The sequence below is a fragment of the Schistocerca gregaria genome, chromosome 8 (genome assembly GCF_023897955.1).
Source record: "Schistocerca gregaria isolate iqSchGreg1 chromosome 8, iqSchGreg1.2, whole genome shotgun sequence".
Lineage (NCBI taxonomy): Eukaryota > Metazoa > Arthropoda > Insecta > Orthoptera > Acrididae > Schistocerca > Schistocerca gregaria.
The window spans coordinates 268,881,315-268,908,188 of NC_064927.1; the positions used below are offsets into that span (position 1 = coordinate 268,881,315).

The 26,874-nt window shown below is 43.1% G+C and overlaps 1 protein-coding gene across 1 annotated transcript in view; it reads right to left on the reverse strand.

The window, feature by feature from the left end:
- Positions 1-26,874, reverse strand: part of LOC126284614 (carboxylesterase 1C-like) — a 487,963-nt gene that overhangs the window by 93,699 nt on the left and 367,390 nt on the right. The window contains exon 12 of the mRNA XM_049983679.1: positions 19,886-20,251. Coding sequence (XP_049839636.1) covers positions 19,886-20,251 — 366 coding nt within the window. The remainder of the gene's footprint in view (positions 1-19,885; positions 20,252-26,874) is intronic.

A 26,874-nucleotide genomic window follows, 5' to 3' on the forward strand; every position in this document is an offset into this window, starting at 1 on the left:
CATATGGCTGTACTAGCAAGTATGACAACAGATATTACAAGAAATGTTAAGAAAAGTAGGAAAATAATTTAGCTTAACAAGAGTGATAAGTTACAAATTGCATAGAGTCTGCGTAGCAACAAAAAATATTCAGTGCTGAGCATGAATACAAAAAAAATTAAATGTATCGTTCAATATGCCCTAGACAAGTACCCCCGTGCATGATCTTCAGGATGGGAATGACCTGCCGTGGTTCAGTAGCTGGGTTAGAGAACTGCTACGTAAAGGAAAAAAGCTTCATCACAAAATCAAGAGAAGTCAAAACCTAGCAGACAAACAAAAGGTGAACGAAGTGAAAACGAGCGTATGGAGATCAACGAGACAAGCGTTCAATGACTTTGAAAGTAAAATTTCGTCAACCGATCTGATAAAAACACTACAGGTTTTGGTCTCACGTAAAATCAGTAAGCTGTTCGAAATCATCTATTCAGCCACTCAGTGAGCATTCAGGCACCGAAATGGAAGATAACAGAGAGAAGGCCGAAGTACTGAATTGAGTCTGCCGAGATTGTTTCACAGCGGAAGATCGTAATACGTTCTCTACTTTCAATCCTGGTACGAACGTCGAAATGTTAGATATTACGATAGCCAATCGGGGAATATACTGATACAATAGCTCCGTATTATCGCTCGCTCACAGAAAGATCCGTACCTAACGACTGGAAAATTGCTAGATTCATACCAATAAACAAAAACGGAAATAAGAGTAATCCACTGAATTACATGCCCATATAACTAACGTCGATCTGCAGGAGGGTTCTGGAATATATACTGTGTTCGAACATTATGAATTACCTCAAATAAAACGATTTATTGACACATAGCACGGATTCAGAAAAATCGTTCTTGTGAAAAACAGCTAGCTCTTTATACTCATGAAGTAATGAGTGGTATCGACAGGGGCTGTTAAATTGATTCCATATTTTTAGATTTCCAGAAAGCTTTCGCACCATTTTTCACAAGCGTCATCTAATCAAACTGACTACCTCTGGAATATCGCCTCAGTTGTTCGACTGGATTCGTGATTCCTTGTCAGAAAGGTCACAGTTCGTAATAACAGACGGAAAGTAATCGAGTAAAACAGAAGTAATGTCCGGCGTTCCCCGAGGAAGTGTTAAGCTCTCTATTGTTCCTGAGCTATATTAATAACATTGGGGACAATATGAGTAGCACTCTAAGATTGTTTGCAGATGATGCTGTCATTTACCCGTTTGTAAATCATCAGATGACCAAAACGAATTGCAAAATAATTTGTTTAAGATATGTGTATGGTACGAAAAGTGGCAATTAACCCTGAATAAAGAAAAGTGTGAAGTTATTCACATGAGTACTAAAAGAAATCCGCTAAATTTTGATTATGCGATAAGTCACACAAATCTGAAGGCTGTATTTTCAACTAAGTACATAGGGTTTACAATTACAAATAACCTAAATTGGAACGATCACATAGATAATGTTGCGGGTAGAGCAAACCAAAGACTGCGATTCGTTGGCAGAACACTTACAAGGTGCAACAGGTCTACTAAAGAGACTGCTTACACCACGCTTGTCCGCCCTGTTCTGGGGTTCTGGAATATTGCTGTGCTGTGTGCGATGCGCATCAGGTGGGACTGACGGATGACATCGAAAAAGTTCAAAGAAAGGCAGCTCGTTTTGTATTATCGCGAAATATGGGAGATAGTGCCTCAAACATGATACGTGAATTGGAGTGGCAATCATTAAAACAAAGGCGTTTATCGTTGCGACGGGGTATTCTCATGAAATTTCAATCACCAGTTTTCTCCTCCGATTGCGAAAACATTCTGTTGGCACCCACCTACGAGTACATAAGGAGAAATGGTCATCGCGATAAAATAAGAGAAATCAGGGCTCGAACAGAAAAATTTAAGTGCTCGTTTTTCCCGCGCGCCGTTCGAGTGTGGGAGGGTAGAAAGACAGCTTGAAAGTGGTTCGCTAAACCCTCTGCCGGGCACTTTATTGTAAATAGTAGAGTGAGTACGTAGATGTAGATGTAGAAGAGCAACTACAATCACATTGTAGCGGAAAGGCGTAAGGCTCAAGATGAGATACCTATAAGATTCTGCAAAGATTATGCGAAAGGGCTGGCTCCCCATCTAGCAGTAGTTTATCGGCGATCGCTGGAAGAATGAAGGGTATCAATCGACTTGAAAAAAGCGTAAATCAGTTCCCTTTTTGAAGGAGGGCCGTAGGACAGATGCACATAATTATAGTACTGTATCGTTCACGTCAATTTTTTGTAGAATTTTGGAACGTGTTAAATGCTCAGGAATTAGGACGTTTTTGGAGAAAGAAAATCTCCTGTCTAAGAATTAACATGAATTCTGCAAACAGAGACCCTGAGAAATTCAAACCGTTCTAGTTTTTTCACGTGCGAGCAGGACTCGCCTCCGAGGGTTCCGTACCAACTTAATTATATATGTACACTGATGAGCCAAAACATCATAACCACTTGGTTAATAGCTTATTTGTCTGTCTTTGCAACGAAATACGTCACTGATTCTGCGTATCAGGGATGCGGCAGTTTGTTGATAGGTTTGTGGAGGTATATGGCATTAGATGTCTATGCGCAGGCTATGTAATTCGCGTAAATAATGGCCCGCTGTTTTAGGTACGCGGTGATGGAGCCCGACAGCGACACAGACGGGTTCCGTAGGTTGTGCATCAGGTGAATTTGGTAGCCTATATACACTACTGGCCATTAAAATTGCTACACCAAGAAGAAATGCAGATGATAAACGGATATTCACTGGACAAATATATTATACTAGAACTGACATGTGATTACATTTTCAAGCAATTTGGGTACATAGATCCTGAGAAATCAGTAATAACGGCCTTGATACGCTTGGGCATTGAGTCAAACAGAGCTTGGATGGCGTGTACAGGTACAGCTGCCCAAGCAGCTTCAACACAATGCCACAGTTCATCAAGAGTAGTGACTGGCGTATTGTGACGAGCCAGATGCTCGGTCACCATTGACCTGACTTTTTCAATTGGTGAGAGATGTGGAGAATGTGCTGGACAGGGCAGCAGTCGAACATTTTCTGTATCCAGAAAGGCCCGTACAGGACCTGCAACATGCGGTCGTGCATTATCCTGCTGAAATGTAGGGTTTCGCATGGATCGAATGAAGGGTAGAGCCACAGGTTATGACACATCTGAAATGTAACGTCCACTGTTCATAGTACCGTTAATGCGAACAAGAGGTGACCGAGACGTGTAACCAATGGCACCGAATACCATCACGCCGGGTGATACGCCAGTATGGCGATGACGAGTACACGCTTCCAATGTGCGTTCACCGCGATGTCACCAAAAACGTATGTGACCATCATGATTCTGTAAACAGAACCTGTATTCATCCGAAAAAATGACATTTTGCCATTCGTGCTCCCAGGTTCGTCGTTGAGTACACCATCGAAGGCGCTCCTGTCTGTGATGCGGCGTCAAGGGTAACAGCAGCCATTGTCTCCGAGCTGATAATCCATGCTGCTATAAAAGTCGTCGAACTGTTCGTGCAGATGGTTGTTGTCTTGCAAACGTCCCCATCTGATGACTCAGGGATCGAGACGTGGCTGCACGATCTGTTACAGCCATGCGGATAAGATACCTGTCATCTCGACTGCTAATGATACGAGGACGTTGGGATCCAGCACGGCATTCCGTATTACCCTCCTGAACCCACCGATTCCATATTCTGCCAACAGTCATTGGAGCTCGACCAACGCCAGCTGCAGAGTCGCGATACGATAAACCGCAATCGCGATAGGCTACAATCCGACCTTTATCAAAGTCGGAAACGTTATGGTACGCATATCTCCTCCTTACACGAGGCAGCACAATAACGTTTCACCAGGCAACGCCGGTCAACTGCTGTTTGTGTATGAGAAATCGGTTGGAAACTTTCCTCATGTCAGCACGTTGTAGGTGTCGCGACCGGCGCCAACCTTGTGTGAATGCTGTGATAAGCTAATCATTTGCATATCATAGCATCTTCTTTCTGTCGGTTAAATTTCGCGTCTGTAGCACGTCGTGTTCGTGATTAGCAACTTTAATGGCCAGTAGTGTACATACTGAAGAATGACCATGAAATTAAAACCAGAAGCAAAATACGAAGAATGTGATCGACCAGTATAAATACAAAGGGCCTTTCATATGTTTCTCAAGTTTTAAATTGGAAAAATTCTGTTTTCATGTTTAAAGCTTTTTATTAATTACTTTCAGTATCGATTGTCATTCAGATTAATTGATCAACCACTGTATGTGCTTTTCATTATCTCAGCTTCCATGGAGTGGTTCACAAAGGGGGAACGCGTTATCATTGTGATAACAGAATACAGAACCGGCACAGCTTTGTTGAGACTGTTCGTAGACTTCGCGGGATCTTCGGACGTAATAATGCACCTACAACATCAACAGTTCTGCGATTTATAAAGAAATTCTAGGAATCCGGGTCCGTTGCAATCATAAATACGGAACAGAACATGGTATTGGTGAAGGAAAGTGTGGCTGTGACCCCTCATAATTTGCTTCAACGTTGTTCTCAACAATTGGGTATTTGGACAGCCTCTTTGCAAATAATTTTGAAAATGGATCGTTATATGCACTCATACAAGGTTCAGTTGACGCAATATCTTAAACTGGCAGATCATTTTAAACGGAGAAATTTCGCCGAGTGGATTCTCACAAAACAGGAAGAGTACAACAATTTTGCAAAAAGAATAATCTTCAATGACGTGACACATTTTCATCTGTGTGAGTTCGTTAACCGACAAAATTGTCGTATTTGATGTCGAGAAAACAGTAAAGTGACCTAAGCAAGCAACTTGCATCCATTGCGAATTATAGTTTGGTGTGGCGTATTGGCAAGTGGTGTGATCACAGTCCCTTCTTTTTTGAAGATCTCGTCGGTAAAAGCATTAGCAATTCACGGTGACCGTTATCGTTAAATGGTCAGAAAAAACTTCTGGCGTGCTCTGGATGAAGTGGATGTGGTTTCGGCAGGACAGTGCTACGTGTCGGAAACAAGAAAGATAACGTGAAGTCCTTTTGAGGAATGCCGTTGATGTTCTCTCATACCCGAGGTGAGGGGAAGCACGAGGAGCAGGGTTCAATTTTGGAAGGCATACGAATATTTTCTGAGGGGTCGTGAAAGGTTGCCTACGAAGCCTCGTTAAAAGCTTTCTGCAGAGATTCACTCGGTCCTATTTGCGCAAAAGGTAATGGTACAAAAAGAGGCCAACAGATTGTTAGAGTGAGGTATCATAGAAAGGGCCAGAAATGAAAACATTAGTCCTTTATTTATGGTACCGGAAAACGACAGAAGTGCATGTCTGGTTTTAGATGCTAGAAAGCTGAATGAGATAGCACAGAAATAAAGTGACTGACCAGTGGCTAGAACGTTTGCATGGAACGAAATTTTTATCATCATTGGACGTTACCTGTGACTATTGGAGTCTAAGTTTGAGCACGGAATCGAGTAAGTGAAGCGCAGTTTTGCTTGGCAGGTTCTGCTATAAATTCTGTGTAGTGCTGTTTGGTTTAAACATATCAATTTGTGCATTCATGAGGGCCATGCACAAGTTCCTTTGCCCTGAACTTGTAGAATCACTGATTGTTTATATTGTTGATGCGATGTTAACTATGCCCACTTGGATAGAACACTGAGAACCGTAGGAGCGCGCGTTGGTAGCAATGCAGAGCGGCAGAATGAAACTAAACCCTAGTAGAACCAAACTGATTAAGAGTGAAATTCAATTTTTTAGTCTTATCTTTAGTGCAGTTGACATAGTACCTCAGCGAGGAAAATTAAGGGCGAGAGAGTAATTTCTGAGTCACAAAAATAAAAAAAGAGCATGCCATGTCCAGTTTATATAGGCGTTTCGTCCCATCACAAATCAACAATCTATGTTTAAACCAGTTGCTGAAAAAGAATGCCTTATGGGCATGGACAGCAGAAATCAAAGTGACATTTGAAGGCCTTAACTCAGAATGGATAAACAGTAAATTTTATACCATCCTCATGTGTCGTCTAACACATGGTTATATTGTATCGGCGTGGAGATCTTTCCACTGGGAGGTAACGAAAACAAGGTTCAATATTGCACTATTTTGTTTACAAGTAGGATACTGACGGTAAACAGAAGAGACTGCTGCACTAAGTGTTAGCCATTGTGTACGGTTTTCAATAGATTGAGGACATCGTACAGTAGTACTGACTGGTCGTGAGACGCTTAGTTTTCTGAGTAGGTGCTACCTAAGATAGCCTCAATTGGCCTGGCGGGCTATGTAACCGCAACAAATGATATGGAGATCAGAAATGTAAGCGTAAGAGATAATACTACTGCGGATGTTCTAGCCAGATTGCCAGGTGAGGGGAAGAAATCTGAAGAGCAGTTCGTCGAATATGTAGACAAATGTGTAGAGAGCAGAATAGGGACGAACATCTGAAACGCATCAGGCAAATACTGGGCTCATGAGGGTCTTTTGTTTAGAAACTTTCACAACGCATTCTTATCAACGTCGTATTGAACTTCTTTCGTTACAGTTTTTCTCATTTATTAATGCTATGTAATATATGTTGTGTGCTCGTTACTGCGTTTCATGATTTGTTGTAGCACTTTTGAAATAGGCTAGCTGCTCATGCAGTTATAAGACCAGAAACATGCCACGGACATAAAGTATGGCTCCAAACACGCGGTTCAGTGAATATTTTCATTTAATGTTTGCATGAGTACGACAAAATATATTATAAAACTGTGGTAGCGTAAAAACTGTGAAATACGCCACAAATCTGGGATGCAGTATGGCCGCTCAGCATTCATCGCGTATTTTCAGTTCTACCGACAAAGCCAGTAAAGTTTTTCTTGTGTGAGGGCTACGGCGAGCAGCTCTTGGGAGACAGAGGTTGCCGTCTACACGAGAGGTCTAAACTCGTAGAGCGTATCTACCTGACATCTTGCCCCACTCTCGGGCACTGCCGACGAGCTGACTCTCGACTATACACTATGTGATCAAAAATATCCGGACACCTGGCTGAAAATGACTTACAAGTTCGTGGCGCCCTCCATCAGTATGGTGTTGGCCCACCCTTAGCCTTGATAACAGCTTCCACTCTCGCAGGCATACGTTCCACCAGGTGCTGGAACGTTTCTTGGGGAATGACAGACCATACTTCACTGAGTGCTGCACTGAGGAGAGGTATAGATGTAGGTCGGTGAGGCCTGGCACGAAGTCGGCGTTCCAAAACATCCCAAAGGTGATCTATAGGATTCAGATCAGGACTCTGTGTAGGCCAGTCCATTACAGGGATGTTATTATCGTGCAACCACTCCGCCACAGGCCGTGCATTATGAACAGGTGCATCTCCGAATTGCTCTTCAACAGTGGGAAGCAAGAAGGTGCTTCAAACATCAAAGTAGGCGTGTACTGTGACAGTGCCACGCAAAACAACAAAGGGTGAAAGACCCCTCTATGAAAAACACGACCACACCATAATACCACTGCCTTCGAATTTTACTGTTGTCACTACAAACGCTGGCAGACGACATTCACCGGGCATTCGCCATACTCACACCCTGGCATCGAACCGTCACATTGTGTACCGTGATTCGTCACTCCACACAACGTTTTTCCACTGTTCAATCGTCCAATGTTTACGCCCCTTACACCGAGCGAGGCGTCGTTGGGCATTTACCGGCGTGAGGTGTGGCTTATGAGCAGCCACTCGACCATGAAATCCAAGTTTTCTCATCTCCCGCCTAACTGTCATAGTACTTGCAGCGGATCCTGATGCAGTTTGAAATTCCTGTGTGATGGTCTGGATAAATGTCTGCCTATTACACATTACGACCCTCTTCAACTGTCTGCGGTCTCTGTCAGTCAACAGACGAGGTCGGACTGTACCCTTTTGTGGTATACGTGTCCTTTCACTTTTCCACTTCACTATCACATTGAAAACAATGGACCTAGGGATGTTCAGCAGTGTGGAAATTTCGCGTACAGACGTATGACACAAGTGACATCCAATCACCTGACCACGTTCGAAGTCTTTGAGTTCCGCGGAGCGCCCCATTCTGCTCTCTCATTGCAAACGGGACAGAAGTTTCATAACTGAGGGGCCTGCCACCCGATGTGGGCAAGAAAGGCTTTATTCTCAAGGCACGCCAAGTAAGTTTCCTTTATTCCGAAGATCTGATCATCAGTTGATTTTTCTGGGAGAAATTCACATTGGTATCGCCCAGTATATCTCTGAACAATTGGAAAGAATATGTTAGAGGATACTTACAGGTGTTGGACAATTACATGGAAACACCGCGAGAAATGTAAGCCTGAACAGAAGTCCATCTATTAGTGACGCCTGCAGGTGGCGCTGTCGCTGCTGTCGCTCCACGTGTGTAATGTGTTAGTCGTTGTCACAAGAGTGTTGTGTGTAGTTATGTCGAAGCTCAATGACTTCAAATGTGAGCAAATTGTTAATGCTCTTATGGAAGATGCTTCCATGACCAAGTTAATTGAAGTGCTTGGTGTTTCAAGAGATACCGTATCAGAAATTTATACAGCATGTAGGAAGAACAGAAAAACGTCATCCGCTAAGTTACAACGCGGACGAAACAGTGTGTTGACAGACGATCACTGAAGATGATTGTGACGAAAAATAAGAGGGCGATAGCTGCAAAAGTTAAAGCAGAACTGAAATGTAACATTCGCGAACCCAGTCAGCACCAAAGCAACACGAAGGGAGCTCTATAAGAAGTGAACTGCAGGATGAGATGGGACTCCGTAAGCACTCATTAATGATGTAGATGCCCGTAACAGGTTAACGTGGGGCCGAAGCCATAAAACCGGGACTGTGGGACAGTGGAAGAAAGTCATTAGGTCAGACGAGTGTTGCTGCACACTGTTCCGACTTCTGGACGGGTTTTCGTCCCAAGAAGGAAACATGGTGGGGTTTGAGTGTTGACTTGGGCAGCCATATCGTTGTATTCCACGGCCCCCAAAATTACTCTGCAGAGTCTCATTACTGCCAAGGATATGTGACCATTTTGCCTGATAAGGTCCATCCCACGGTACAATGTTTATTACCCCATGGTGATGCTGTCTCTAAGACTGCAGGGCTCCTTCTTATTTATTTATTTACACGTGAAGTTCCTTAGCACCAAACTGAGGAGCAAATCTCCAAGGTCATGGAATGTGCCAATACTTGGAATTACACTACTGGCCATTAAAACTGCTACACCATGAAGATGACGTGCTACAGACGTGAAATTTAACCGACAGGAAGAAGATGCTGTCATATGCAAATGATTAGCTTTTCAGAGCATTCACACAAGGTTGGCGCCGGTGCCGACACTTACAACGTGCTGACATGAGGAAAGTTTCCAACCGATTTCTCATAGACAAGCAGCAGTTGACCACCGTTGCTTGGTGAAACGTTGTTGTGATGCCTGGTGTAAGGAGGAGAAATGCGTACCATTACGTTTCCGACTTTGATAAAGGTCGGATTGTAGCCTATCGTGATTGCGGTTTATTGTACCGCGACATTGCTGCTCGCGCTGGTCGAGATCAAAAAATGGTTCAAATGGCTCTGAGCACTATGGGACTTAACTGCTCAGGTCATCAGTCCCCTAGAACTTAGAACTACTTAAACCTAACTAACCTAAGGACATCACACATCCATGTCCGAGGCAAGATTCGAACCTGCGACGGTAGCGGTCGCGCAGTTCCAGACTGTAGCGCCTAGAACCGCTCGGCCACTGCGGCCGGCTTGCTCGAGAGCCTATGACTGTTAGCAGAATATGGAATCAATGGGTTCTGGAGGGTAATACGGAACGCCGTGCTGGATCCCAACGTCCTCGTATCACTAGCAGTCGAGATGACAGGCATCTTATCCGTATGGCTGTAACAGATCGTGCAGCCACGTCTCGATCCCTGAGTCAACAGATGGGGACGTTTGCAAGGCAACAACCATCTGCACGAACAGTTCGATGACGTTTGCAGCAGCAAAGACTATCAGCTCGGAGACCATTGCTGCGGTTACCATTGACGCTGCAGCACAGACAGGGGCGCCTGCGGTGGTGCACTCAACGACGACCTGCGTTCACGAATGGCAAAACGTCATTTTTTCGGATGAGTACAGGTTCTGTTTACAGCATCATGATGGTCACATCCGTGTTTGGCGATATCGCGGTGAACGCACATTGGAAGCGTGTATTCGCCATCGCCATACTGGCGTATCTCCCGGCGTGATGGTATTCGGTGCCATTGGTTACACGTCTCGGTCACCTCTTGTTCGCATTGACGGCACTTTGAACAATGGACGTTACATTTCAGATGTGTTACGACTCGTGCCTCTACCCTTCATTCGATCCCTGCGAATCCCTACATTTCAGTAGGATAATGCACGACCGCATGTTGCAGGTCATGTACGGGTCTTTCTGGATACAGAAAATGTTCGACTGCTGCCCTGGCCAGCACATTCTCCAGATCTCTCACCAAGTGAAAACGTCTGGTCAATAGTGGCCGAGCAACTGGCTCGTCACAATACGCCAGTCACTCCTCTTGATGAACTGTGGTATCGTATTGAAGCTGCATGGGCAGCTGTACCTGTACACGCCATCCAAGCTCTGTTTGACTCAATGCCCAAGCGTATCAAGGCCTTTATTATGAGCAGAGGTGGTTGTTCTGTGTACTGATTTCTCATGATCTATGCACCCAAATTGCGTGAAAATGTAATGACTTGTCAGTTCTAGTATAATATATTTGTCCAATGAATACCCATTTATCATCTGCATTTCTTCTTGGTGTAGCAATTTTAATGGCCAGTAGTGTACAACGTGAAAGCAATAACAGATCAAAATAAAATGTTTATCAATCCGTAAAATGTCAAGCCATAAGTTTAAGTAAACACAGTGAACAATACAACTATAATCAGCTTAATTTTCAAGGAACTCCTCGACAGAACAGAAGGAGTGACCCATGAGGGAACTCTTCAGTTTCGTTTTGAAGGCGCATGAGTTACTTCTAAGATTATGACACAAGAATACAGATATGTTGGAATGTGACAACAATCGAGAAATTACACTGTTAAACTTCGGGTATACGAGGGTGGAGTGGGGGGTGGAGGGTCAAGAGCACTACACATTTCACGTTGCCTAGGGCAGATGTTTTGTGCACGAGGATTAATTGTCCTATCTCCTTTGGCGACCACACCAGATGTCAATATTACTGAGCGTCTGTGCTCTACTTTGAGAAGCTTCAAATGGCTCCGAGCACTGTAGGACTTAACATCTGAGGTCATCAGTCCCCTAGAACTTAGAACTACTTAAACCTAACCAATCTAAGGATATCACACACATCCATGCCCGAGGCAGGATTCGAACCGGCGACCGTACCAGTCGCGCGGTTCCGGACTGAAGCGCCTAGAACCTCTCGGCCACAGCGGACGGCTGGGGAGAAGGAAAAGAGATCCCTATCCGCTGTTATCCTCGTTACTTTTAATTTGCCAACAGTTTGCTGGAAAAATGGTATAATATTCCCTTGAAAACCGTACAGAACCTGTATTATTGATGCCGAGACTAGTAGAAGCTTTTTGAATGCCAAGGGTTTTCTTACGCCGTATTAGCCATTGTAATGTGTTGTGGTCTGCATCGCCGCCTCCTCCGCCCCACCCGTATACTCAAAAGTTTAACAGCGCAATTCCTCGACAGTTACCACATTCCAGCATATATCTTTTCTTGTGTCGTCATCATCATCAGTTTTCTGCGGTATTGCTATACTAGCAGGTCCTTTGTCTCTCCATTTCCTGCGATCCATCGGTTCCTTCTTAAGGCTGTCCATCACGTCATCCAGTATGTGAAATCTCTTCCTCCTCGCTTCCTTTCCCCTTCTACATAACATTCTAAAACTGTTTCTATCAGTCCGTCATTTTTCCTTTATACATTCTCAATCCAGTTTCTTTCTCTGCCTCTTATTACTTCTAGTAACTGTCTTTTCTCTCCCATTCTTCTCAGTATCTTTTAGCCTTTCTCTTTCTTCCTCAAACTTCATGTTTCAGCACCATACGGAAAAACACTCCATACAAAGCATTTTATGAGTCTTTTCCTCAGTTCTCTGTCCAGACTGCTGCAGAAAATCCTCCTTTTCTTATAAAATGCCTCTTGCCATTGCTATTCTTGTTTTAATTTCTGTGCTGCACTTCCAGTCGGTGTCTTTCCTACTTACAAGATACTTAAAATTTTGCATTTGTTCTAATATATCTCCATTCAGCATAATTTTTATTTCTTTATTTCCTTCTAGTGCCAATACTTTTGTTTTCTTTGTGTTAATTTTCGTTCCATAATTTCTTTCCGTTAGCTTCAATGTTGTCCACTAGATCCTGTAATTCTTTTTCCTCTGTGGCTAGAAGGACCATGTCACCAGCAAACCTCAAACACCTTACTCTTCTTCCTCCAATTGCGTATCTTTGTCATCTTTTGAACATTGGTCAATCAAATTTTCCAAGTAGAGGTTGAAAAGAGTACGTGATAGAAAGCATCCTTGTCTTATTCCTTTTCCTTGTCCGATCCAGTTTGTACTTTCTCCTCCCACTTTAACTGAGGCTTTTTGATTCAGAAATAATGAGTTTACAAGTCTTCTGGTTTTCCAGTCCACTCCCTTTTCCCTCATTATAATCGCCAGCTTGTTCCAAGTTACACTAATGTGGCTCTTTTTGACTTCCATATAGTCCCACATCTAACGAAATTCGTAGCTAGAAAACTTTGACTCCAATATAGATGTTGTGACGGTCACTGGAAAAAATGCTGGACAAAATGCATTGAACTATATGAGAACCCTTTCGAAACATGTGTGTCCTGGAAATTTTCAATGTGCTCTCGGGAGCAGCCTTGTTTTCATGTTACATTCACAAAAACAGAATGAACAGGAGGACATTAAGAAGTGTTACTTCTGTATTAAATGCAATGCTTCACATAACATGCATCTAAACAGCACTGTGTTAATGAAACCAATGCTACTAGAATTGCCTTTGCCCATCGAATTTCACAGGTTTTCATTACAGTAGGTGATTTCGTCTTTGAAGATGATAACACGACGTGAACCATGCTGAGCAGCTGTTCTATATATGGGAAATATAAGTGCCCATTATCCTCCTCCTACAGTATCTCATAAGGAACTAGAAGGTGTGTTGCTTGAGGCTTTCCCGACGGACATGTTATATAAATGGTTCTCGGGCGAGATGTCGGGTGTCATAGTGAAAACTCACAATATTTCGTCAGCGCAACTGGCCGACATCTTCAGGTGCGATGAACACACAGCTAAGGCAGGTTTTTTTTCTTTATTGTGATTTCATTCCTCTGCCCCATATGGGAGGGCTGTCAGCGGCACAATCCGCCGCTCTTCAGCCGAGTGACACTACAACTAAAACAAGAATAAAATGATACATACATAAGAAGATAAAAAAGGGGAACATAAAACAGAGTAAGGGGAGAAAATGGAGGTAAAATATACACTGACCTGCAGACGTTCATGGGGGACAGTTAAAAAAAGTCACCAGAAAGTTAAAAAAAACACAACTGGCGATTCTTAAAAAACAGAGAAGACACTGAATGTGAAGACACAGGTTAAAAGTCGGCCACAGTAGTAAAAACACTCCGGAACAACAAACTTAAAACCCACTTGGAGCACACACGATGAACAATAAAACTGCCAGGTGGGACCTGCCGAGGGAAAAGGTCAGAGAGTATGGAAAAGGAGGGAAGAGCAAGGGGCAGCTGGGGAAGCGGCGGGATGAAGAGAGGAGGGGCATCTGTGGGTTCACAAAGAGGCAAGGCAGGGCCAGAGCCCCCTATTTACGCCTGTCTTATGCAGGAAGTGCGCATGCGTGAGGCGCCAAATTCGATGGCCAATTGCGACGATATCAACCGATAGCTGGAAGGACAGCAACGCCACCTACAGGAAAATGGGACTATTCTCTGCCATGCTTTGTATAAGTTGATGTCTTTGCTGGATAAATCGCAGGCTGAAGAAAATATTTCAAAATGAGGCTTGAGTGATTCAGATGGAGAAGCTGTGGTCCGGGGCTGGCAGCCGAGAGTCCTGCTGGTGAGCAGTTGGCGACAAATGGGAGATTAGAACGGTACTTAGCAGGTTTTACCCTAATAGTCACGGAAGGGGTGCTCGCAGCTCAACTAATATAAAGACAGTGAATCTGGACGCTGGCAAGTATTTAAGACTTACAAAAGATGGATATTCTTAAACTCGTTTATAATCTATAATAATTCAAGAAAAAATGTAGAGCACATCCAAGCACATAAAATAATCACCGCAATGAATGGCGGCTCCAGTAACGGGCAGCAACTGCCGTGTGTCAAATCCCAAATCCACAGGGCTATGGCCGACTTTTTCAAACTCTTCAGTGTCCGTCTTGGACTCAAAACCCCTGTCAGGTTCTTTAACAGCAGCAGGTTCCTGAAGAGATATAGGACTAGAAGTATGCACCCTTACAACAGTATCAGCATCTCCCGTCTGGAGTAGAGTTGGATCCAAATTACTCGCAAGACCGGCATCAGTTACAACTTTCACTAGTCTGTCCTCAAGGGCAGTCTCTTCCTTTTCTTCAGTTTTCGTTGTACCAGAGACTGATTTAGACAGGAAAAACTGTGTAATTGCACCAAGATCAGGAAGTGAGAGAGCGAGATATTCAGTTCTGGTAACTCATTCTTTAAGCGATCGGCATCATCCACCGTTAGCTTTGGAAGACCAAAATCAAAAACAGACGTTGCTTGGGTTGCAAATGAGGGGGGCATGTCCTCCATTCCAGGGAAACGTATATGTAAAAAATGGCCCTCAAACTGTCTCAGGAATTCCTGTCTTCTTGCTACTTCATGATTATACACAGTCAGCAACTGACATGCCAGATCACTTGCCCACACGACGAATGCCTGCGAGAATGTTCGATGGCGTACAATCTCCCCTACAGCCTTAACATACATTTATGGAACCAGGTGAATCTGCCATACTATTTCCAACTGGCGCCTCAACCTCTTCAGGCTTTCATGATAAATCATAAATTTGCTATCCGCCTCATATATATGATTTTCAACATACATAACCCATCGCGGCCTGTGGTAAAGGTTTGTGCTAAGTTCCTCTTTTGCATGTGTACATCTTCGTTTTATATCTCGAAGTTGATGATGATTCTTGTATTTGTCGCTTGTGTGATGTGCATACATCAGGCAATATGGATGGGTCACCCAAGTTGCTGGCACGATTGTGATTTTGCAAAAATACCTGTGCCAAATCTGTTTGTTCCTGGACTATTCTTTTGGCCTCAAACATAAGCTGCTCTAGTCCAAAAAGCCTTTCTTCTAAACCTTTTATTTCCTTCATTTCTGTCTTGTTAGCTGCTTCCAAAGCCGCATACACCTCAGTTTTTAGAGCTTCTACAACATGGCTATCAAACTGCTGTAGATGATGACACATTGCTCAGCTAAGAGTTCGAGACTGCTTTGATTGTCCTTTGCAGATATCCATTCAAACAATGTCATCATCTTCTCTTCTTGCTCTTTTACTTCATTGCCAGCACCACTTCTGACTGACGTACTTGCGCTTTCAGTAACCACTTCAACAGGTCTCTCCTTCGTTTCACTTTCTTTCGTTGTAGACCTTGTTAGCGACTCTTTCTCTGTTATAAGTGCTGAGATCAATGGAATTTTTGCTAACATTTCAAGATCTTCTTTGTAATTGTGAAGCAATTGTATGTATTCTTCACGAGATTCCAAATGTTGCTTAAAGGTCTGGTCAAAAACTTCAGTACGGCTTCGAAATGCTGCAGTAATATCTTATAGACTGGCCACAACTGCGGCCCAACCTTGTTGCTGCAAATGTTGATCATGAACAAGGCTTTCACAACTGCGCGCTTGCTCTTTAGCGAGCTCGTAAAATTGTTGCGATAGCTGGGATCGCAACACAACGGAGTTGTAAGAATGTGGCATGTTTACAGAAGCTTCTGCCTGATCTTTGAGGTCAATGTCTGAAACATAGTCGATACTGGCACATGGAGGCGTCATGCTTTCTACAGGGTGAAAAGAATTTAAACCGACAAACCCTGGGAGGTTGTAGGGGACATCAAAGCAAATATTTTTCCCGGATGTCATTGTTTCCTATGAGGATTATTTAAACCAGTGGAGGTCATATTACGCTCTTCACTTGTTAGAGGCCGTATTATGATCTTCAGTTGTTAGAGAGTGTATTACGCTCTTCAGTTGTAGGTAACTGCTGTCCACAAGTGTAGTAGTGCATTGTCTCTGTATACTAATGGATCGGTACACCTGGAGTGAGTACACTGATATGGTTGGTGCGTACGAAGTAGCACACCACAACGGACGAGCTGTACAGCGGGTTTATCAACAACAATATCCTAATCGCGGTATTCGGCATCATACGACCTTTGCTGCTGTGTACCAACGTCTGCGTGAGACTGGGTCATTTAGCAGATTACCTGGACAGGGACGCCGTCACACGGCAAGAACGCTGCAATTTGAGGAAATTGCTGGAAGACGTCCCGCTCCCTACAGGACAACACATGTTGTTCCAACATGATGGGCCGCCGGCACATTTCAGTCGTCGTGTGCGTCGATTTCTGGACCGACGGTTCCCAGAAACGTGGATTGGCAGAGGTGGTCTTGTATCATGGCCTGCTCGATCCCCAGATACGTCCCCTCTGGGTGCGCAGTTCATGGTCGTGCGGTAGCGTTCTCGCTTCCCGCGCCCGGGTTCCCGAGTTCGATTCCCGGCGGGGTCAGGGATTTTCTCTGCCTCGTGGTGACTGGGTGTTGTGTGATGTCCTTAGGTTAGTTAGGTTTGAGTAGTTCTAAGTTCTAGGGGACTGATGACCATAGATGTTAAGTCCCATAGTGCTCAGAGCCATTTTTTGTCCCCTCTGGACTTTTTTAGTGTGGGGAGAGATGCGCAACCTTGATTAGGCAACTCCTCAACCTTGATTAGGCAACTCCTGATACTCCTGGGGTTTTTGCCCGTGTCAGACAGAACATTATCCGACGGTGTAACCTTTGTTTACGTGTCAATGGAGGCACTTTTGAAAATCTACTGTAATTGAAATTGGGTTGTGTTAATGTGTTGTCTGTTGGTCAAACAAGTGTAAAAGTGTTTGTTGGTTTAATTAATTTGCCGCCAGATAAATCTTCCTCTACAGGTTTAAATACTCCTCATAGGAAAAAATGACATTAGGAAAAAATATTTGGTTTGATGTCCCCTACAACCTCCCAGAGTTTGTCGGTTTAAATACTTTTCACCCTGTATTGTAGACTTGCTCAGCAGAGATATTGGATTGGTGTCTGTATCAGCCGAATAGCTACAGACTCTTACTCCTAGGGTCCAAGCAGATTCCACCACTCACCAGAAGAACTTATTTGTCGGCTGGTATATGACATACTTTTTCAATTGCATCTAATAAAATGTCAACCACAATTTTATCAATAAAAACATATAAGTTAGAAATTACTGCAAACCTAATAACATTTCTACAAACATTTCAAATATTAAATATTAAAAAATGCACTCAAGCATTATCAACAAGGTTCGGGTAACCATACAGCACCTCAGCCGTTGTTGCAACAAGCAAAATTACAATACATGATTAGTTCCTGCCTACTGTATAGTTTTAAGTATTTTATTACGAAAACGTGTCGAACGAGAAGAGTCCTCCACATTCCCACAACAAAATGAAGCAGTATGTTTTTTATGTTGATTATTTCATTTATTCTAAGGTAATTGTTGTTATTTTATTTCAAGGATGCGTGCACCAGAAATAGATGTAAATAAGTCGAATCGTTTATTTGAATAATATTTGTTTAGTATCATTGGAATCGTTAGCAAACAAGCTTTTATTTAAAATTATGCCTGATTTGAAGGATTTTTTGTATTAAAGTGGTGGTTCGTTTTGTACAATGTATGACATTTCGAGAGAGACATGCTTGTTGGTGGGGGTATCTAAACTGAAGCACTCATTGGCGGGAGCGGTAGGTAACTGGAGAATGCTAGGGAGTGGAAGTGCTCTTCGGCACAAGCAAATTTGTGGTAAGTTCTATGGGGGCAAACTGCTGAGGTCATCGATCCCTAGACTTACACACAAAACACACACACCCATGCCCAAGGGAGGACTCGAACCTCCGACGGGTGGAGCTGCGCGAACAGTGGCAAGGCGCCTGAGACCGCATGGTTACCCCGAGCGGCTGGGCAGCAGCGAGGAGGACCTTTCTGTGTGGGCCATCAGAGGATACGGTACAAAGTTTTCCTATGATGTCTAGCTGCTGAAGGAGTTAGCACTCGGTGATATACTTCTTGTGATAGGAAAGTTTTAGACTTGTATTCTGGCTCATCAGAGCTGCAGTGTTATACTTCGTAAATTTCAGATACAAGTGTGACTTGTAACTTTCGAACTCGCCACGAATTGTTAAATTATTGGGACACTACTAAGTTTCGTGCTATGTTGTATTCAGTATCAACTACTGTTCAATGTTTATTATTATACAACTTCGTTTAAGTGTGTTTTGTGGGGCAACCATTATTGTATAACACTGCTTTATTTCTAAATTAATTATCAAACTCGTGCAACTTCAAAGTCGTGGAACTGCCTACATTAATTTGCAAATATTTCCCAGTTTTATCATTTATGATCATTGGTCTTAACTGAAATTTGTTTTTATTAATTAATTCGCATAACCTGTTTATGCTTAACTTATTAGATCGTTGTTGTTGTGGTCTTCAGTCCTGAGACTGGTTTGATGCAGCTCTCCATTCTACCCTATCCTGTGCAAGCTTCTTCATCTCCCAGTACTTAACTGCAATCTACATCCTTCTGAATCTGCTTAGTGTATTCATTTCTTGGTCTCCTCCTACGATTTTTACCCTCCACGCTGCGCTCCAATGCTAAATTTATGATCTCTTGATGCCTCAGAACATGTCCTACCAACCGATCCCTTCTTCTAGTCAAGTTGTGCCACAAACTCCTCTTCTCCCCAATTCTATTCAATACCTCATCATTAGTTATGCGATCTACCCATCTAATCTTCAGCATTCTTCTGTAGCACCACATTTCTAAAGCTTCTATTCTCTTCTTGTCCAAACTATTTATCGTCCATGTTTCACTTCCATACATGGCTACACTCCATACAAATACTTTCAGAAACTACTTCCGGACACATAAATCTATACTCGATGTTAACAAATTTCTCTTCTTCAGAAACGATTTCCTTGCCATTGACAGTCTGCATTTTATATCCTATCTACTTCGACCATCATCAGTTATTTTGCTCCCCAAATAGCAAAACTGCTTTACTACTTTAAGTGTCTCATTTCCTAATCTAATTCCCTCAGCATCACCAGACTTAATTCGACTACATTCCATTATCCTCGTTTTGCTTTTGTTGATGTTCATCTTATATCCTCCTTACAAGACACTATCCATTCCGTTCAACTGCTCTTCCAAGTCGTTTGCTGTCTCTGACAGAATTACAATGTCATCGGCGAACCTCAGAGTTTTTATTTCTTCTCCATGGATTGTAATACCTATTCCGAATTTTTCTTGTGTTTCCTTTACTGCTTGCTAGATCGTAACATACGATTTACTATGGATTATTTAGCTGTCTCAGCTATTGGGCGTAAAACAGACGAGTACAGCATGACTCCATGATATTAACGAGCTACATTTTCACTAACCCACTGCATTGAGTGTGTAGAAACAGTAAGAATCCCGGAAAGTTGCAGTTGCCAGATAACATATGTCAATGAAGATGTGGATACTCACCCGAAAGACATATATGGCAACAAGGGCACATTTCCAGCCGTAAAAGGAAACCTCTTGACGGCAGGCCACATAGTGCTGCCGTAATTTTCCCAACAGGTGGACTTATTTTCCGACGTTATGTGTACGAAGTCTTTCCACTCTCCTGGGCCCATGTCAGACGCTTCCTCTTCACTTTTTGTTAGGTCGTCATCAGGGTCATCTTGGTCTTCCCCTTCAGTGGAAGAGACTGCCACTTCATTAGCTCGTCGACGTCTTGCGAGAATCCTGTTGACGAGTTCAGCGAGTGGGCCAGTTCCATGGGTGAAGGTGGTTAGCTGGGCGAGTGCAGCGTTGCCACGTTTACTGCGATGCAAAGCCTTCACATGCCTGTAAAGAAAGGAGAAAAGCAACGTTAAACTTTTGTCAAAAGCGATAATTCATTGACATTCTACAGGGTTTGGTTTGTTGGGTATCTGGCGCTCAAAATGTTGGGTATAGGGCTTTCAAAATTCAGGTTATTAGAGGCCACACAGAATTACTGTTGTATGGCTCAAATGGCTCTGAGCACTATGGGACTTAACTTCTGAGGTCATCAGTCCCCTAGAACGTAGAGCTACTTAAACCTAACCAACCTAAGGACATCACACACATCCATGCCCGAGGCAGGATTCGAACCTGCGACTGTAGCGGTCGCGCGGATCCGGGCTGCAGCGCCTAGAGCCGCTCGGCCACTTCGGCCGGCAATTACAGTTGTATGTGCGACTCTAAGACTTATGAAATCTCTTCTTTCAATAGGTTAACACTAATATGTATTCGTGGCACTACATACTTTCCTGTTAAATATTCAGTACTGAATTAAATATGGTTGTAACAGTTTTCCTGATATGTGTGGTTGAGTGACCAATAATATGAAATAATGTCACGTTTTACTGTAAATATAAGAATAATGGAGTGCATGTTAAAACACTCAAATAAGGGCCATCACCGTTCCATACAGCCGAAATACTCGCGAGATAATACATGAATTAATTATAACAATAATACAAAAGTATTTAAATTGGTGTTCATATACTTGGCCCTCTAAAGATAATTATAACAGAAGTATTTAAAAATGGCTCTTTAAAGATATAAAGAGGCAACTACTTTGATAGACGTTAATATCTACGTTCGAACAACTTAGAGAGGAGTCTTGATACTCCACAAACATTTGGAATACCTGTTGCACTCGGACGGTCGTTATCCAAAACAGAGGGCAAGTCGAAAGCTAAGAGTGAGGATGCCCTTCTGCCAGCAAGCACGTTATAAGGAGGTAAAATATTGCGTTCCAAACTAGCGGGTCCTCTATCAGGAGGAACAAACAATATGCGGCTCTTTTGCTGACGATTACCATACCTAATTTATTTAAAACACAGGACAAGTTCATCGCTAATTCTGGGGATACCTTCTGCCAGCAAGTAAAATACACTGGTGTGCAAAATCTGAGGGCGAAAGCAACACTCGCACGCGTCACTGCCATGTAACGTAGCTCGATGACAAAATGGACAATACAGAGAAATAAGTGCTACAGTATATTAGAGAAGGTACCTGAAATGAACACGCAATGAGACAAAGAGGTTCAAATGGCTCTGAGCACCATTCTGAGGTCATCAGTCCCCTAGAACTTAGAACTACTTAAACCTAACTAACCTAAGGACATCACATACATCCAGGCCCGAGACAGGATTCGAACCTGCGACCATAGCGGTCGCGTGGTTCCACACTGTAGTGCCTAGAACCGCTCGGCCACTGCGGCCGGCTGTCCAGGTTCCCCCTGTCTGCCCTCGGCTGTGGTATGTCATATTTGTGACATCTTTTTAGTGCAGTGTTCAAGTGAGTGTTCAGTGTTGTGTGTCTTTCCAAAGTGTTGCGAACAGAAATCATGCTCTCGCTGGGTGTGATTTTTATATCTCTTGCGAACAGAAACCAGACTGTCACAGTTTTTTTAAATTGTCTCTCTATTATTTTACCTGTCTGCTTCCTGTGTATTTTATTAGCATCATCAATCCTTTTATGTTTTAAGTTCCACAATTTTCAGCCATTTTACCATTTAAGTCACTGATTTTATCGCCTGCTTTTATTACTTATTATCTTCATTTTTTAAAAAAAATTCTGTAGGCTGAAGAGCGGCGTACTAAGCTGCTACCAGCCCGCCCCCTTGGGGGGGAATCGAAACTCAATAAAGAAAAAAAAATAGGTTGTGTGATCACCACGAATGGCGGTGAATGTTCTGCAAAGCGTCCTCATGCCGGTCCATGGCTAGTAAAGAGTTCTTATGGTAGGGCGTTCTATTTCTCCACCTGCTGTTGACAACTACTGAATGGTCGTTGACGTGCTGCGATACGTCTCCACAACACATCCAACAGGTGGCTGATGAGATTTAAATCAGAAGAATGGCCAGGCGAGTCCATTCCTCGAGCATCCTCTCGTTCCAAGGGCCCCTCCACCTGCGCTGTTCGATGCACTTGCGTGTAGTCATCCATAAAAACGAAGTCAGGGCCGAATGCACTCCTGAAAAGCAGCACGTGGGGAAGGAATACAGTGTCACAATTACGTTGACTAGTGAGTGTGCCGTGTGCAAATATTTGGAGCTCAGTACGCCCGTGACAACGCTGGACGAACCTTTATAAGACGGGGGCTGGGACACATTATCCACCAAGGAACGTTGTCGAAGATGATCATTTTGTAGGTCCAGGTCTTATGGATTGGAGAGGCACAATGTTCCAAGGTTTTGAACACGGTACACTCAACTGTATTGTGAAACTGTACCTCTTCCCCACGTGCGTCTCTTCAGGGGTGCCTCCGTCTCTGACTTCATTTTTATGCATGATCTACATCTACATCGATACTCAGCAAATCACATTTAAGTGCCTGACACCTTCAGAATTCTCTATTATTCCAACCTCGTATAGCGCGAGGAAAGAACGATCACCTATATCTTTCCGTACGAGCTCCGGTTTCCCTTATTTTATTATGGTGATAGTTCCTCCCTATGTAGGTCGGTGTCAACAAAATATTTTCGCATTCGGAGGAGAAAGTTATTGATTGGAATTTTGTGAGAAGATTCCGTCGCAACGAAAAACGCCTTTGTTTTAATGATGTCCAGCGAAAATCCTGTATAATTTCAGCGGCACCCTCTTCCATATTTCGCGATAATACAAAACTTACTGCCCTTCTTTGAAATTTTTCGATGTACGCCGTCAATCCCATCTGGTAAGGATCCCACACCGCGCAGGTGTATTCTAAAAGAGGACGGACAAGCGTAGTGTAGGCAGTCTCCTTAGTAGGTCTGTTACATTTTCTAAGTGTCCTGCTAATAAAACGCAGCCTTTGGTTAGCCTTCCCCACAACATTTTCTATGTGTTCCTTCGCCGGCCAGAGTGACCGAGCCGTTCTAGGCGCTACAGTCTGGAACCGCGTGACCGCTACGGTCGCAAGTTCGAATCCCGCCGCGGGCATTGATGTGTGTGATGTCCTTAGGTTAATTAGGTTTAAGTAGTTCTAAGTTCTTGGGGACTGATGGCCTCAGATGTTAAGTCCCATAGTGCTCAGAGCCATTTTTTTAAAAAATGTGGTACTTATTTGTAACAAGGAACCGGAAGATAGAACGAAACTCTTTTTTTACATTTTGGGGTTTTCATCCCAGTATGGAATTTGCAATTTCGCAAGTAAAATACTATATAAACTGGCTTGGGAAGTATTTTTGGAATACCATCAAATTTTTTTAAAAATTTAATAATTTTTACAAGCATTACTTTGAGACTAAAATAAAGTCGGTAACGTTTTCCATAGAAGGCTGTGGATTTCTGTGTTACAAAGGGGAAATTATGTTGTTTCTATTGGTAGCAATGCCAGTATCAACATAGTAGCATTTCATAACATAAACCCATTTTGTATGTAGGAGGTCTAAGAATTCTGTTACTATGGTAACCACTGTGGATACCGGAAAGGCAGTCGACTTTCGGATTCTGACACAACATTGTTACGAGGGTATTTCGGAAAGTAAAACTACACCGTACGCCAGAGGAACAGAAGAGTTTTTGCGAGCAAGTTGGCAACACTGGTGTTAACCTTGAACCATTAGCTTTCTCCTCGCGGTCGTTCGGCAGTTGAACGTGAACGTTGCTTCTGGTTGGAGGAGGTCGTGTTTAAAATGGCTACGCCGTTTTCAGAATCCCACCAAATGCGAAGTGCGCTCCGTCATACGTTTCCTTCATGGAAAAGGTTAGCGACCAACGGATATTCACAAAGAAGTTGTTTCTGTTTATGGGAACATTATGAATCGACAAAATGTAACGGAATGGTGTCGTCATTTCTCTGAAGGTAGGACTGATGTTCATGACGAACAAAGAACAGGTCTCCCATCTGTGTTCTTTGATGCCCTTCTTCGGAGAATGGTGGAAGCAATTCGTGCATCAGATCATACCGGACGTGTCAATGATAACTCTTTGTGAGGTTGTGACTGTGAAGTTAGGATAGAGGACATTGTGTGCACACTGGGTTCCAAAACTGTAAATGGAAGAACACAAAAAGATTAGGATGGGCTTTGCACTCGACTTCCTCACACGCTATGCTGAAACAGGTGATAAATGGGATGTATAGGACCATCCGCCATACAGCCCAGTCCTTGCGCCCACTGACTTCCATGTCTTCCGTTACCTGAAGTCACATCTTGGTGGGAAATCATTCCACGACGATCAAGAGATCAAAAATGAAGTTGAAATGTGGTTCCAACAACTAGCGGCAACCTTCTATGACTGTGGGATACAAAAGCTTGTGCACCGACTTAACAAATGTTTGGATAATGGGGGTGATTATGTCGAAAAATAACGATTTCTAAATAAATGTTCTATTTAAAGACTGTGAGCCGTTGTATCTTTACTTTTTGAAATGCCTTCGTCTAAATGTAAATAATTGAACCAAGCAGAAGATATACGTGATAGGAATTACGAAGGAAGTAGTGGTGGAAGTAGGCCTCTGCAGCTACTGTGTGACATGCACAATTGAAATTTTCAATCGATGCTCTAAGTTCTTAGGTGAAGGGTACTCAAAAGTATTTAACAGTGTAGTAGCAGCATGATGATAAGATTATAACAACACTAGAATGTGTGGATCACTTCCAGAACAGGAATAGCACCAAGCTGAGGAAGCTGAAACTAAGTTTGAGAAGCAAGAAACTTTCTGATTGTCGAACTATGAGGGATAGGCTGGCAGAAATTGTAGACGAATCAGAACAGTGCTGTATGATGGCTATTAGAAGTAACATTGATGATTGTTTAGAATGAGGTAGGCAGTATGGGCTACCGCCCAATACTCTTAATATTTCATGCAGCCAAAAACACCCCATGCCAGCAGGAAGTCATAAACAGTTGTTGAAACTTGTTAAAAATGCCTAACGGGCAGATTTAGAATCTAAACGTGTTTTTCAAAAATTAGCTCATATCCCAAAAATGTTTTTGCTGGGAGCAAGAGAATAAACTGTCCGTGCAGTAATTGCTTTTAATAATGGGAAAATTGATAGGATGAAAGGGCTACAGCATATGGGGAAATATTCTGGAGTAAAATACATCAGAGAACTTCAATATAAGGACAAGTTTACGTCTACAAAGCAAAGTATGCAGCACAAATGTCCACTGGGGAATGTTGAAGGGAGAAAAGAATGAAATTCACAGGAATGCTCTAAAGGCTGGTTCTCCGTGTAGTGCAGGGTGCTTCTGAGAGAGTAAAGAAAGTATTCCTAACTTCAGAAGTTGCTCCTGAAAATTTACATTTTTCAGTTGCATTATTCCCTAAATATCAGGAACTACTTGGAGTAGAGTATTCAAATATTCAGTGAGTTGAAATATATATCACGTGACTAGAGTCTCCCATCGGGTAGGCTGTTCGCCTGATGCAAGTCTTTCGATTTGACGCCACTTCGGCGACTTGTGCGTCGTTGGGGATGAAATGATGAAGATTAGGAGAACACAACACCCAGTCCCTGAGCGCAGAAAATCTCCGACGCAGCCGGGAATCGAACCCGGACCCTTACGATTGACATTCTGTCGTGCTGACCACTCAGCTACCGGGGTCGGGCATTCAGTGAGTTGCAAGGTAAGACATATTGAGCGTACTGATCTGAAATAAAAGCGTAATGTTAAATACGCTGAAGGGATAAATCGCAACACCAAAGAATAAAAATTTCGGGAATACATCTGTCTAGGTAACATATGTAAGTGAATAATATTGCAAGTTCATAGGTTAACGTAAGCGCGGGATAAGCCATATGGTGTACATTAATAACCTGTGTAACCGTCAGAATGTTGAAAGTAAATATACAAACGTGCATACATTGTGTTGTACAGGTGTCAGATGTCAGTTTATGGGATGGAGCTCTATGCCTGCGGCACTTGGTCGGCCAGTACAGGTCCAGTTAATGCTTGGTCTGGATGATCGAGCGGGCTACACTGTACAACATGTTAGGCTGCAGCAGTGATATGTGGGCGAGCGTTATCCTGTTGGAAAAGAGTCCCTCGAATGCTCTTCACAAATGGCAACACAACAGGTCGAATCATCAGATTGACACACAAATTTGGAGTCAGTGTCTGTGGGATGGAGACAAAAGTGCTCCTGTTGTCATAAGAAACTGCACCCCTGACAAAAACTACAAGAGTAGGTCCAGTGTGTCTAGTATATAGACAGGTTGGTTGCAGGCCGCCGACTGTCCTCGTCGTAACCAACATCTGGCCATTACTGACACAGAGGCAGACCCAGCTTTCATCAGAAAAAAACATCAGACCTCCACCCTGACCTCCAATGAGCTAACTCTTGACACCATTGAAGTCGCAAATGGCGGTGGTTTAGAGTCATTGGAATACACGCAAAAGGGCTTCTGACGTGGAGCCGTCCTTGAAGTAATCGATTTGTAACAGTTTTTTATGTGACAGTGGTGCCAAAAATTGCTCAGATCGCCATTGCAGATGCAGTACGAAGCG